This window comes from Semicossyphus pulcher, unplaced genomic scaffold, assembly GCF_022749685.1.
Source record: "Semicossyphus pulcher isolate SPU_LCO1_2020_fin unplaced genomic scaffold, fSemPul1.0.p SCAF_8, whole genome shotgun sequence".
NCBI lineage: Eukaryota > Metazoa > Chordata > Actinopteri > Labriformes > Labridae > Semicossyphus > Semicossyphus pulcher.
In genome coordinates, this window is record NW_027211759.1 from 12,996,800 (window position 1) to 13,011,221 (window position 14,422).

At 42.2% G+C, this 14,422-nt stretch overlaps 1 protein-coding gene across 1 annotated transcript; it reads right to left on the reverse strand.

Annotated features, from left to right (window-relative positions):
* Positions 1-713: 713 nt before the first annotated feature.
* On the reverse strand, positions 714-10,972 carry cunh15orf39 (chromosome unknown C15orf39 homolog). Its single transcript, XM_069685628.1, has 3 exons — positions 10,815-10,972; positions 5,302-8,458; positions 714-2,410 (listed from the first exon to the last, which is right to left on the reverse strand). Exons 2-3 carry the CDS (start codon positions 8,414-8,416, stop codon positions 1,359-1,361), a joined length of 4,167 nt encoding a protein of 1,388 aa, XP_069541729.1. The 5' UTR covers positions 8,417-8,458; positions 10,815-10,972; the 3' UTR covers positions 714-1,358.
* Between the last annotated feature and the right edge of the window lie 3,450 nt (positions 10,973-14,422).

The following is a 14,422-nucleotide window of genomic DNA, read 5'->3' on the forward strand; positions in this document are numbered from 1 at the left end:
TTTCCTGTTAGTGTAAAAATGTGGGAAAAATTAGTTGTCTGTTTTGGAGAAAATATTAAAGTGCAAAATGTTGCAAACATTATCCTGGCATGGGTGGTTGTTTGATAATGGACATGATGTTTTTGCTGTGGCAGCAGCCATTTTCATTTTAAAACGCTTTTAGCCACAACCGATATTTCATGTGTTTTATAACAATTGAGATGACTGTGCGCAGTAGTAGTCACTTGCAAAATCATAACCCATCACTGGAAATAGTTTTTAGAGTCAGCAGCACTTTTGACAATTTCAAAGGAAATTTGCAACTAAAATTCCTGCCACAGGATGGGGCAAAGACACTCATTCCTATTTGAATATTCACCTTTAGATGTTATTCCTCTGAGGCAATGTTAACAAAAATACTGCTCATTTGAAAGACATGTCAGTCACTGATTTGTTGGTGGGGATAAAACACATTCAGCACATCATTTGACAATCTTACTGACAGGTTAGAATAGTTTGACTAAATAGACTCTTATACTACAATTGATTTCATTTTCTACATGTAGAATCAAAAGGTGTAGCTGAAACTACCAAGGGGTAAAGACTTACCAATATAGGATATATTTTTTATTAAATGAAAAGCCATAAAATAGTCCCAAAGTAAAAGAAATAAACAAACACATGACATAAAACATGAAATAATTACAAACATTTATTGAAGACAACAGTGATAATGATGTTTTAACATTCATCTATGCAAAAGTCTAAGACAATTATACAAAATCCATGTAAAAAAAAGAGTCGAGGTGAAAGTGGTAATGTTCACAGTGATTGAAAACACAATGGCATGGGGACAGCTCATTATATCTCAGACCGTGTCATGAGAAAGAAGAACTCTTGAGCAGCTTCATACAGAACCCTTTAACGCCTGCACGGCACCAGTTACACAATAAAACAACCATCAGGGTAAAAATCACTCTTTACTATAATGACGACGACGACTGGAAATCTACTGCTGTAAACATACTTACATGTGGCTCTACTATAATTCAAGTTATAAAAGCTGAAGGGACACTTGTTTTTTTTAAGGCATGTCTCTCACAAAACCACAATCTAATTACTGAATAAACTACAAATGCCATTGACTGACTCGTCAAAGGCAAGGGCTTAAACACCTACAGGATGTAGCTCTCAGGTGACAAAGAACATTTAGCTGACCTCAATACAAAAAACAGATCAGGTCCAACTCCATTCCTGAGGAGGCCACATATTTAGGGCTTACAACAACAACAGAAAAGGTGGATGAGACTGAATAAAATCATTAAACTCAGTGCTGGGACCAAAAACAAAACAAGCACCTTGACATTCCTGTGGTGAAACTAGTCCTCGATTTTGAGCCAGCCTTTTTTATAATCTATCAGCAGCTCCAGGTAGTACTTCCACTCCGGCTCGCTGTCATACCGGACCTCAAATATCGTCTTTAGAGGGTTTGTGTGGGCCTCGTGGATACGCAGCACTTCTCCTCTGTACCACACTTCTGATTTGTCATCTTCCTCATACAGATGGCGAATCTTCTTTCCCACCAGGTCCGGGTAGTAGAACCTCATGGTCCTGCGCGCCCTCTGAACAGCCGATCGCAGCACCCATCGCCTCCTGTGCTCGGCGCTGTGGCAGGCGGACAAGTAGGGACAGTATTTGATCTTTAAGAGCGATCTGTGTTTTCTTTTAGAAGAGCTGCTGAGGGGTCTTAAGGCGTGACAGAAGTTTCCTGTTCGCTGCCACCTGTGTGCCATCTTCGGAGTCCTCCGGGGAAGCTCCATCTCGCCGCTCACTTCTCCCTCTCCGTCATCAGCTTGGGAGAAAGAAGGATCAGCAAATGTCCCTGAGTCTGAGATCGCTTGGTAGCAGGCCGTTTTTCCGTTCAGACCTTTGCTAAACATTCTTCTCAGTTTGAGAATCACGCCTGAACCATTGTCAGCTGTAACCGGAGATTCAGCTGGTCCCCAGTACGGAGTATCAGGACTGGAGGGTTCCTCTGGTGTTGTGCCACTGGAAGATGATGAAAGTTCCTCCAAGGTTAAAGGACACGTCCATGAATTCTCAGAAGATGTGCTTATTGGAATAAAAGAAGCTTCCTGCTCTGCAAACGCATGAAGCACGCCTCCATTCACAGCCGCTTCTGTATCATCTGCCTCATCTTCATCTGACAAACTGCTGTCGAGAAACAAGCGCCTTGAACTGGTCTTCACCCTGCTTTTTGCTTTAGTCCTGTTAAAATGTGTTTCCTGGTCATTCAGATGTCTCTCTGGATGTGACTCTGCGGGTGAGGCTGGTGACGCTGTGATGTCTGAAAATACAGGGATCCTGCAGCTGATAGCTTCCTCACAACGTTCATCTTTTTGTCTGCTAGCGGGATCATCCGTATCTAATCCTGCAACACAGGGATGATAGCAATTAGGAGAGGTCAAAAAGTATTTAAAAAAACATGCCAGATATATAGAGGGTGCTGAAAAAGGGAAGGTAAGGGTTAATAGAATTGATTCAGTTTGATTAGATACAGGTGGGTGTTGAAGATTTGGCATAAATGTAAATAACGAAAGAAAATGCTGCTTTCCAGCAGATCAGTCCTAAAAAGCAAGCCAGCAACCAAAGTCCAACACCGCCATACATAAGTCGACAAATCAATGCTCCCATAGCGCGTATTCAGCACACCAGAACAATGAGACACTATTCTATTTATATCAGCACAGCAGACATGGTTATTGGACAGCGTGATCCTCTAGCATGAAACACTCTTTCAATAGAGAGAGAATAGAAGGCCGTGGGAGTAAACACCAAGGTTAGGGAAAAAAATCAGCTGCTCGAAAGTGATGCTGTCAGTGAGAGATACTGCAGCCGGGCGAGAGAAAAACAAGGGGAATCTTCAGATACCAAAGTGCTCCCAAACCATGTCGACTCTTAATGTCAGCAGTGAACGAAATTCAATGAAGCTCAATTCAGTTAGTAAATGTATGTGCCGAATAAAATAACTGTGGACACAAAGCAAAAGTTACCAGAAAGTTGTTTTTTGTTACTGTCGATGTCAACATATCCCATTAGAAGACCAAAAAACGAATTAGTTCTTTAAACATAAGTTGTTACGAAGCCAAAGGATCAAAATTAAAGTAAAAATCCTGAAGATTTTAATTTGAATAAATGTCTGTTAAGTCACTGTCTATCGCTGAATGAGGCAACACAATGGTGATTAAGCCTATGGCCCACTGATGAAAGCCTTTGCATTTGCAGTATTATGGACGGGGTGTCTGTTTCGACTTTAGCTAAATAAAATCAAAAGCGGCGCCCAGTTAGTGGTGCGTTTTCCATCAGCGAGCAGTGGTTGGTCTGCCAGTGAGGGTAGGCGGAGCTAAGCGGCTGCATTTCCGGCGTTTAGCATAAACAGTAATCTACTATGGCTGAACAAACAAAGAAAAGATGGATGACTACAGATACAACTTCAAAAAGAAGTGAAAATCCAAAGATAAAGAAACAAACTCGACGCTCAGATGAAGGCAAACAGTCTAAAAAGGAAAGCGACCGTCAGTGAGGAAAATCAAGAGTTACAACTGGAGCCAACCGTGGACGTCTGGTTAAATTTGAAAATGTACTCCCGCAGTTACCATTCATCGCCAGAAGGTGCCGCCAAAGAGAACGCAACTGAAATCCTCGAGATTATATCTTTAAATGTGACGTGCTCTCTTATTATGATTATCATGGACAGTAGGCAAGGTAGTTTATTATGAGTCCAATCCACATACACCACACTGCAGCCAGAATACTCACTAGTGCACCAAATACGAGAAAAATAAGTGTGTAGCGGTTTAGTCGCTGAGCCTTAAGAAAACTTTTTTTGTTTAAGTTCAGTCTTCATTAGTAATGGATGGGCTGTGGGGAGCCACTGAGAGTTGGGTAAGTTAGGCAGTATTGAGAAACAGAGAAAGACATTGTTGGTTGGTCCATGGTATTTGTTGATAGTAACTAAAATATTTAATTCTCACACACGTTGTTCAGTCCCACTTCCCTCTATGACTAACACCACAGATGCTTTTGAGGGAAGTGGTCAGTAAAAAGATGATGACCACCATCTCCTGAAATGTAAACGTGTCTCCAACCTAGAGGGTGCAGATCACACATCACTTCCTTCTTCTGAGAATGTGAGCGTCGCAGTCTTAAAAAGTACATGACGACAAACAACAGAATCATGAAGCGGGGTCAATTTTTCCACAAATATCCCAGCTTGGCACCTTTTTCCCCAACACACCCATAAAAGCATAATGCGATCATGCAACTTATTGTGATTGAAGGAGAAGTTTTTCCGCTTTTGTATCAGAAAAGCAGAGAGGAGTGAGATTGAGGGTCAACATAAAAAGTAAATATACCTGGACTTTCTTTTGGCCATCAGGTGAAGTTGATTCTGTAAAAAATAAATGGATTTATATTGAATATTTAGGTTTTTTTGCCATCCTTTTTATTCCATTTCAAAATGGGCCAATAATGAAGAAAAAAAGGATAACTAAAAGACCGTTGAGGTTAAACAATGATACAGTTAACAGTCACATTAGGATGCTGTATAATAAAATCCACAACACTCTGTAGGGGGATTCCAGAAATCTGCAAGGAAAGGCAGGAAGTGCTGTCGCTAAAAACCGCATGGTCAAATCATACAACTAGTGGTCCAAGATTCCCGAGTATTTGTGAGGAAACGAACATTTCCAGTACATGAAACCAACATTCTGCTGAATTCTACATAAAACAGTGTCACACTAACAATTCAGAACATCTTGTGAGACTCCTAAACCTTCCCTTTTACAAGCTGATTCATGCTTTTCACTCATGACTGAGGTTAAACACAACATTTCTTTTGCTGCATGACCAATAAACTTGACTTTACTGACAAAACAAATTAAAATTCTAGTGCTGAAGAACTGCTGCTAGATATTATGTAAGATTTAAAAGGGAACCACTTTATATAATCATGTGTATGCACTAGTACTGGGTATTGGGTATTTTTTCATTTTAACTGCCTACTCCACCAAACTTTAGACTCTGTGGTAATAGCTGCAGCAGTGGGCCAATCACAGAGCATTCGAAAAATGCTTGCAGTGATTGGCTAATACCGTTTCATTTCACCTTAGGATAACCGTAGGATGCACGCTCCTTCCTAGCATAAAGGTCCATTATTCATTCATTTCCTGTCTTGCTCGTGAACAGAAGTGTTGGTCAAATAAGTAGTAGTAGCATTTCCCCATTCACTTTTCTACTTATACATTACATTATTACACTTACCCAGGTGCTTGCAGACACAGGTGTAGTACATAAGGTTGACCACGTCCGCGTAGATGTCAGGCAGGTGTTTGAGCGACATCAGCCTCCTGAGCCGGGATGAAAAGGCTCGTTTGTGAAGCTGGATGAGGATTTTCTCTTCGGACAGCGTGGTGGGCCGAAGCTCCACTTTGTGCTCCTGCAGGACCTGGTCGATGAAGCCGCCCTGGACCGTCGAAAACAGCAGTTCTTTCACCACCAGCATGGGGAGGAACACCGCCCCCGTCCGCATGACGTGCGGAAAAGGACAGCGTCCCTGGGTGGTGTACTCTCTCAGCCTCTCCAGAAGCTGTTGGAGGGCCGACTTCATCTCCTCATTGAGCCACAACTCTCTGGCTTTTATCCCCAACAAACAGGACACTTTCAGGACTTTGGTTGACGGAGATGGCAGTTCAGTCAGTTCCAGCTGAGACAACCAGGTTTTGAGGTCCTGCTCTGAAGAGGCCAGCACAGATTTGGACACCAGCTTGCAGAAAGAATTGTGCAAGTCGAAGAAGTGCTTGCGGACTGGAGTTTGGAGCTCTACGTTTGGTACAAATTGAGTTATTAGCTTTACAGGTGGTTTTTCTGGAGGCGGAACGGGGCTAGAAAGCCTCGGATCATGGAAGACGATTTTGTGTTGGGAAAGTTTCAGACACTGTGGAGGAATATTCCTGAATTTGAGTCTGTGGTCAGGTGGTTGAAGTGGAGTTATGGATGTTGGTTGAAGGGCGACCACTTTCTCCTGCAGTGTCGATGCATCATCCTGGGGAAATGTTTTTATCTGTGCAGTCTCTTCACCAGGTTTGGACTCATCAGAAGTGTCATTTTTCTCTGTTTGTGAGGGTTCACTTTCAAGTTCCTCAGGTTCAATCTTTTTTATCACCAACATATGCTCTCTGTTGGGTGAACCAGTATCTTCAGCCTCTTTCTTGACTGTAACTTTGCTGCAAGTCTCTACAGGGCTGTTGCTGTCTGATGGATCCACTTTTTCCACTTTTATATTTTTGACTTCAAACATTTCTACATCGGGCTTCTCTGTTGGAGTATTTGCCCGGATTTCTTTGGAAACTCGACGGACAACAGGCTGCTGTTCATCTCGACATGCCTTTTTCTCTTTGATGTCTGGCTTGCTTTTGACCTCCTCCCTGTGCTCAGACGACTGGGCGGTTCTCTGACATACTCTGCCAGGAAATAACAGTCCAGGGGTCTGCAGGTATGCTTGGTAAGGTGCCAGACTGAAGACATTGTCAATAACCGGCATGGGAGGAGAGTCTGTTTTACTATCGTCTTGTATAGCCTCCATTTTCACCTTTTGTCGTTTCTTAACGAGTTCCATCTCACACAATTCCCTACTTTCTTCTTTTATTTTGATGGGTGCCGATGAGTGAGAAATACTTCTCTTTAGGCACCCTTTAATGACAGTGGGGCTTGAACTGGACACAGGGCCATTGTCTTTTTTTCCTGGTGCAACAGGGGGATTAATTATTTTTGCACTACTTGGTGCAACTGTGTGGATTTGACCTGAGCTGTGATGGGATGACCGGGGCACCCATGCCCCCGGGGAAACAGGAAATCCTTTTGCCTGCATTTGATACGCAACCTGGGCTTCAAAGGAGGAATAGTCCGTGAGTCGGTCCATGTTCAAGGCAGTTGGTGAAAGGACAGGTCTGTGCAGGCCGGCGAGTGGCGAATAAAATCGGTTAGCCTGAACACTGGATGGTGAGATGCCAGGTTGGCTCATACGCCTGGGAGAACTGGTTTGGTCCGCAATTAGGAACGCTGAATTGGTTCGTGATTGGTCAACATGCCTGGGGTTGGGTTTGTCCTTATGTATGTTGGTTGCAGAGGTCAAAGGGTGATCTGTGTAATGGCTGGTTGGGGAAACATTTATGCGATGAGAGTTCAAGAGTTCTCTTACATGACTTGCATTTGCGTGAAATCTAGGAACCGCATAGGATGGATGGTCAAAACCCCGCATGAAGGAATGATTATGCAAAGTTTCATCAGACAAAGGCAAAGGAATTTCACCATGAAGCGACTGGGGCACCAAGTAATGCTCCCTGTGGTTTGAGATTGTGTGTTTAAGAATAACCGGGACATCTTCCCTCTGCTTACTGCCAATATCTTTACACTGGGTCCTGTTTTCTACCTCCATATTTGCCTGGGGGTAGTAAAACATCGGGTGCTGTGTTAGGTGGCCATATTTGGACATGGGAGAATGTTCCTGATAAACCTCTGAGGTCATATGCTCGTATGTAGGGTGGGAGGGGTAAAAGCTGGGGTAGCCTCTGGGAGAAGTCTGTAAACGCGGGCCAAACAGTGTGCGAGGCAGAGTGCAGGGGTAGCTGCTGTAGCTTGGCTCAATAATAGCAGGAAAAGTCCTCACTCTGCCTGGGCTGTATGTCTCCACTGTCGGTCTCTTCAGTGGTTCTGCACTGGGCTCAAAGTGTAAACCTTGTGCTTTCCTCTGGATGGGTTGTCTGTCAGTGTAGTGAGCATCAGTTTGCATCCACTCGTGCTCATACACGCTGTTTGGAATCCTCGGGGAGCCACGTTCCACACTGTAGCGATGCCCTATCACACAACCCAGCTCATTACAACAAGGGTTATGTCCGTAAACTGGCTTAGGAATCGCTAAGTACACAGCGTTTTCAGAAGGGGGTGATAAATTCTCACCTCCATTTTTCTGTTTTCTACCAGACACGGATGTAGCCGCTGTGGGACTGCTCATCCCAGGACTTTTAGTGCATAATGTAAAACCCTGTTTTACTGCAGGGTGATGCAGAGAGGAGGAATGAGGATGGCCTTCATCTGACGAATTGCTGTCTTGCCTGTAAATTATGTGGTTTTGTCCTTCCATGCCAGAGAGATGAATCACAGGAGAGGTCTTTGAGTTGCTCCAAGGAGAAGTAAACCCTGCTGCTTCCTTCCCTCTCGGGTCATAAGTGAAGTAGGCCCCGCTGTACTGCAGCGGCTGTTTACCCCTGAAATCAGACATGATCTTCGGTTTTGACAGTCCTGCGGATGCTACGGTCCCGTCATATAATGGCATCTTTCTTCGACACAAAGGGTCAACAAGGGACTGGCTGCTCATCATGTAGTAACTTTGCTATGATAGTGCAATGATTCGGCTCCAGACCTATGAATAGAAAAACAATAATTAGACATTAATTATTAAATATCCATGCAGGATTAATTCAGGGGATCAATCGTTTTACTAAGCCTCCCACCTCAGACATCAGATACTACACCAGGAAACATAGCAGAAAAATAAACACTTTGCACGCACAAAAGAGTCATCATTTGATAACAACTTAGCTTAAAGGCATTTTCTCAAGCATTACTAATCTTGTGGCTTATCACATGTATATCACATACGCCCTTATCAGCAGATCCACATAAGTGGAAGCAAAATGCAACAAGTTTCATAAAGTAGTGCGTGAGAAAGATTCACAACTTATGCAAGAAACACGAGTGAATGGCAGTGGCTGATAAAGAGAACATTTCCTACAGACAGAGAAAGTCATAGCAGCTACAATAAACAAACCAACAAACCAGGTCTCGTGCTACATCTGAAAACACCACTGGTTATGGTGGTGAGAAAATGTCCCTGTGTGGTTAAAACAAGTCTTCACTTCAGGACACATGAAATCTGCTGTGAGACTTAATTAGTGTAATATTGCTTTTGAATTATGTCAGAATGTGTCATCGCAATCTCATCGAAGAGCTTCACTTGAAACTGAACGCCTTATCTAACAAGCCCTTTTTTATTCGGAGACCCACACAAAATGTTTCTATTACTGCTTACCTTTAATTATACCAAAGTTCCTGTTTCACCTTTAACGCACTTATCCAAAAGTAACTTGAAGGCAGCACAGTAAAAAAAAAAGTGCATCAGTGAGACAGTCATAGGAGGACAGAGAAAGATGACATGGCCGTAATATTATGAAATAGTAGAACATAGCTATGTTTTGTGTTTTTTATTAGCTATTTTGAACTGTTAATATTGTTATAACATTTCTGGGTTCTAGTGTTGTGACGTTCGCGAACGATCCGATTCTTTTTGAACGACTCTTTGGTGCGAAAGACTGGAACCAGGTCGTAGGTGAGAGCCGTTCTTTTTATAGTCATGCCCAAAATTCACTGCCTGCCCTAGATCCACTCCCCTTTATGTCGAATTACCACAGGCAGCTTTTTCCAACTGCATTACTGTTATTCGAGGTCACGTGTCGCCACCCACAACATGGTACCGACGGTGAGCAACATTATAACCCCCAGTTCTCAGAAACGAACAGAGCCATAAGATCCGGCTCCCTTCAAAGAGCCGAAATTCCCAACACTACTGGGTAGTTCTCCTTTAAACTAGCAGATCATAGTGAAAAATATTAATGTTGACCTTTGACTAGCAGCCAAACTTTAAGCGTATCTGCCAATATATGTAGAATTGACACATATGTAAAGCAAACTTTATTAAGACAAAATAAATAATAAAATCTGTAGTATATCTGTGGTCTGTTATAAAGATGGAGTAAAATAAACACCATAGTGTCACTGTAAGCCCACACAGACAACTTAAAGGCTAAATCTAGGCTCATAGACACTCAGGCCTGTGTGTGCTACCAGATGTTATCAGTTCATCCTGTTTACACCTTTCAGAAAAGTACAGAACGATGTCTATATCTGCAAATAGCAACGAGACATGTGGTTTCTGTGCATGGAGGAAACCGTAGGCCTATAGCACCTTCAACTGACTGCATGATGAGCCCTGAAGTGTGATCGTGTGTGTGTGTGTGTGTTGTCGTTGTGTGTGTGTGTCCGCCCACCCGACCTCTGTGTGGTTTAAGTGTGATGGAGATTGTGTCAACCGTCCAAACTGCCTCAAAAGCACGTGAGACAAGAGTGAGAGGGCAAAACGTCACTTCAAAACAATCCAAGTAATAAATCAATAATCTCATAACTAATTCGTAGGAATATACCTCAGGTGAAGAATAAAGTTGGAGGAGGTCATCAAGTTCACGTGACATAAAGGGGGAAACGGTTCTTGTCAGCACAAATATAAAAGGACGTAACTTTACGGAAAACATGCCTTCTCGCTTTCTTAGACAGGCAGCAGAAAAGTAATAACTTGTCTTTTTAGGAGTTACATGAGAACACACAGGCTCATTGTGATGCCTGTATGAATAGCCTTTTTTAGACCATTAAGACGCAAATAATATGGAAATATCACGCGCGAGAGCTGGATCACAGTGCGAGTCATTTCCATACAGGCAGTGAACGCCCCACGCTAAAACTAAAGACCACACTGTGGGTTAAAAACACACACTTCCAAACACTGATGAGCTGCACTGGCTACATGGAATGGTTTCACAATCTGTCATGCTTTCTAAGAAGACCCTTTTGTGCGTTTGCCAAGGTAAACACTTGGGTAGATTTGTTTGTTTCGCAATCTGTATTATCTGACGTTAATTTGGAGAGCTGTAAATGTGTTTTCTTACCTCGCTGCTGTGATGACCAAATATGATTTCCACAAAGACTCCATGAACAAAACTTGGAAGAAAAGAGGGGAATGTCGTCCTGTTGTTTGTGGACTCGGTCAAACCGGATGCTCCAAATTCCCACGTAATGAAACGGGGGGCCTGCCAAAACGATTGAGCGGCTCGCGCGAAGTCCACGCGGCTTTTGGAGAAGTTAACAAACTGAAGAAAAGACAAAAGGGTTGGAGGAGGATGGTCTTTGATCAATAGGCGGAGTCACGCCCTCTGTCAATCCAAAGCTTGTTTTCTACTCATGTGATGTTTTACCGCTGCACGTTCTCACTTTTATTGGCTGTGTCCTGATGTCAGGCTACCAGCTTGCAGATGCCACCTAAAGCGAGCTGAGTAATTGTTTATCCATCCATGAACACATACCACAAGGTGTCATCTGTTTTACCAGTTTTGGTTCCTACCCTTTAGAGTCTTCAGGGCAGAAAAAAAAATCCCATATAATTGTTATCTCACTCAGTGGAAGTGAATTTAAGAAATACTCCTCAGAAACAATTTAACCACAGAATAAAAGAGTTATGGTAAATGTATTAGATGAAAAGTAATGAGCATGAAATTACTACTTATATAGAGCAGTCACTCTCCCGTGAAGGAAGGCTCCAGCACAGATCTCCATGTGTTGACCTCATCCTAATGTAGTTAATGGTTGACCAAAGTTAAAATCAGGTCAGCCATTACCTCTGTCACACTGTTTCACCTCCCCCTGCACATCTCCATGAATGTTCACATTGACACATACAACATAATAAATTCACTCTGTAATAGTAGCATACTTTATTACAATCATTGTGGTGAGATAGAGGTAACCCAACATTACACCTACATTCTTCCACTTGCTTGATTCGCCCTCTGACTGAGCTCATTTCTTGTTGCACTTGCATCATGCCCTGTCCCTCTTCACCTGTGAGTTTGAGGCTAATTTGTGCGTCCCGTAGGACTGCCACAGTTTGGTCTAGACAAGTTAGTGGCTTCCATCAGCCCCTGTGGCCTCGCGGGTAAAGAGACGCTCGTCAGGGGGGTTTGACTGAAGGCAGGTACTTGTCTCTGTGGAGCGCTTTTGCATCTCCCCCATTTCCAGTTACCATGGCGTTACAGCTGAAGGCTAACCAACACACAGCATCAAGGGGCTAACAGTGTGCATATGGGTACAGCACACAAATCAAAAATACATGACAAAAATGATGCATTAAACACATCCTGTTGTTTGAAGTTGAGCAGCACTCTATGACGGAAAGCTGCAGCCAGGAGGAAATGGTTGATAGAAATACCAAAATAACAAAAATCCCTCATGTGCGCTGCTGCTGCTGCTGCTCGCCAACTTAGTGAATGATTACACAGAATAAAAAGACAGTTTGATTTTGTTTTTAAAGGGATCCGTGGCTTCTTATCTCCTGATGCTTTGACAAATACTTACATGCAGCGTAGTTGGCAGTATTGTTGAAGGTTATTTCTCTCTGTGAAATATCCTTTGATGTAGTTAAATACATAAAAATCAGCGGTAACATGTTTTTGGGGGACTTTCCTTCCCTGGGCCTCTAAACATGACATATTTGTTCAAAGGGTTCATATCCTGAATAGAAAGTTATGAAGTTATAGTAACACAAACTTAACAAAGAAAGACATCCAGCATTAAATCATAATAAAACCTTGCCAGTTAAAGTTAATCGATGTTTCACAAGTCATTTTTTATAATTGCTTGCGTGTGTAACAAACAGAACAATGTTCATATATATATACAGACATAAAGTATATGTCACAGCTTGTGCTACACGTATGTGATTCATTAACTTCTCCTCGCCTCTGAGTTAATCCACGAGATGTTTACCACTTTTAATCGCCTGACAGTCGATAAGGTGAGCTGTGGCGACACAGGGAGCAGAGCAGGTTGTTTCTGATGAAACACCGCTAAACATTCCCAGAGGACAGAAACCACACGGGGAGCCTGGAGACGCGGGCTGCAACACACACGAGACTCATGTGCACCTGAATGTACCCACACACTGACACAGAGAACAAGCTGTTATATACATGTAATGCAAATATGGCATCACATGTCTTTTGATAATACACACACTATGGAAAGTATGTGTGCAATGTGGACATCTGAAAATTACAGAGCGTCCTCTTTGTTACTGCTCTCTTATTAGGTACGTGCCTTTTTAGTCACTCAACTGCAATTTTTAGAGTTCAATGTGTTTAACAAATGCACTAAAAAAACACTGTTATATTCAGATTAATATTCAACTTAATCTACTTCACAGTCAATCATAGCACATTTATATCGTGAATAATCTGGTTCATTAAAGCAAATAATTTGCTGAGTTAAAAGAACGTAGGATTTTTGTGTTACTTGTTACATTAAATGCTTAATAAAGCTGAAGCCACATTTCTACTATTCAAGCCTCTAAACTACCTCACGTCTCTTCTCTTGTTAACCATCTAAATTCAAACGTTCTAACTACACAACACAGTCCATGTTCTGCTTTATACATCCACTTGTCCAAACAATAACCTTGCAGGGAAATGACGCACCTTTAAAAAAGAGAAACTGTAAAATACCCTTTAGCTATATTCTGTTATACTCCTTGGGGGTTTTAAAGCTTCCTGTCAGATATTGCTAACGCTGCCTGTTATTGTTTAACTACTAACTAATAAACTAATAACTACTTTATTATGTTGGTAAAATGGGATGTTCTCTATGTTAGTTGTGTGGTTGTTTTATTATGAGTGTGTCTTGTTCTCAAGTCTCTTGATTTCAACGAGACTTCCTGATTGACTAAAGTCATATCTGAAGGTTGACAGAATTAAGTGATGGATTTCAAACGCTTTGAACTTGTCCTTTGAGTTGACATTTGTTATTTAATAATTAAAATAATAATTCATTTATCACTAGTGACAGAAGTACATTGTGATAGTAGGGGATTCTGATTGAGTTGGTATGCTGCTGGATTAGTCTCTTGCAGACTGTGTGTACTTACATTAACCTTCATTTATTTTACAGTATTTTTTATTAGACTTGTTGGGATTCACAGTTTTGTTTTGCACATCAAAACAAAGAGGTTTGATAGAGTGGGTGCAATAATATTTTGGGGAGGCCGTACAGGAAGTTCTCAGTGTAAATATTATTTGATAAACAGGTGTGTACTTTGCAGCAGAGGAAATCTGTATGTTTAGTCTCATAAGAGATTATTTCTATCTGCAGTTAAGATAGTTGGTCCGTAGCTGTTGTGAGAACATGTTGTGTATTCCCACTGTGGGCACCTGCAGGCTGAACACTCCTCCACAGAGCTGCCAAGGCCTCACCAACACTCCCCTCGCCGCTGCGGCTGATGTAATGCTCCTCTGGCATCATTATCACAATCACACAGCAGCCAATAGCAGCAGGACAAGTTATAGCTCAGGAAAGGATGCTTTTCTTTACGAGCCATTCACATGACTCCATGTGCTGCTACTTCGAAGGCCCAACAGTATCAGTGCCCCTGGTTATTTGCAAACCAAATTCCCCTCTGCCCGCCGTGGATATGGTGGGAACAGAGATAAACCACGATAAAACAAAACTA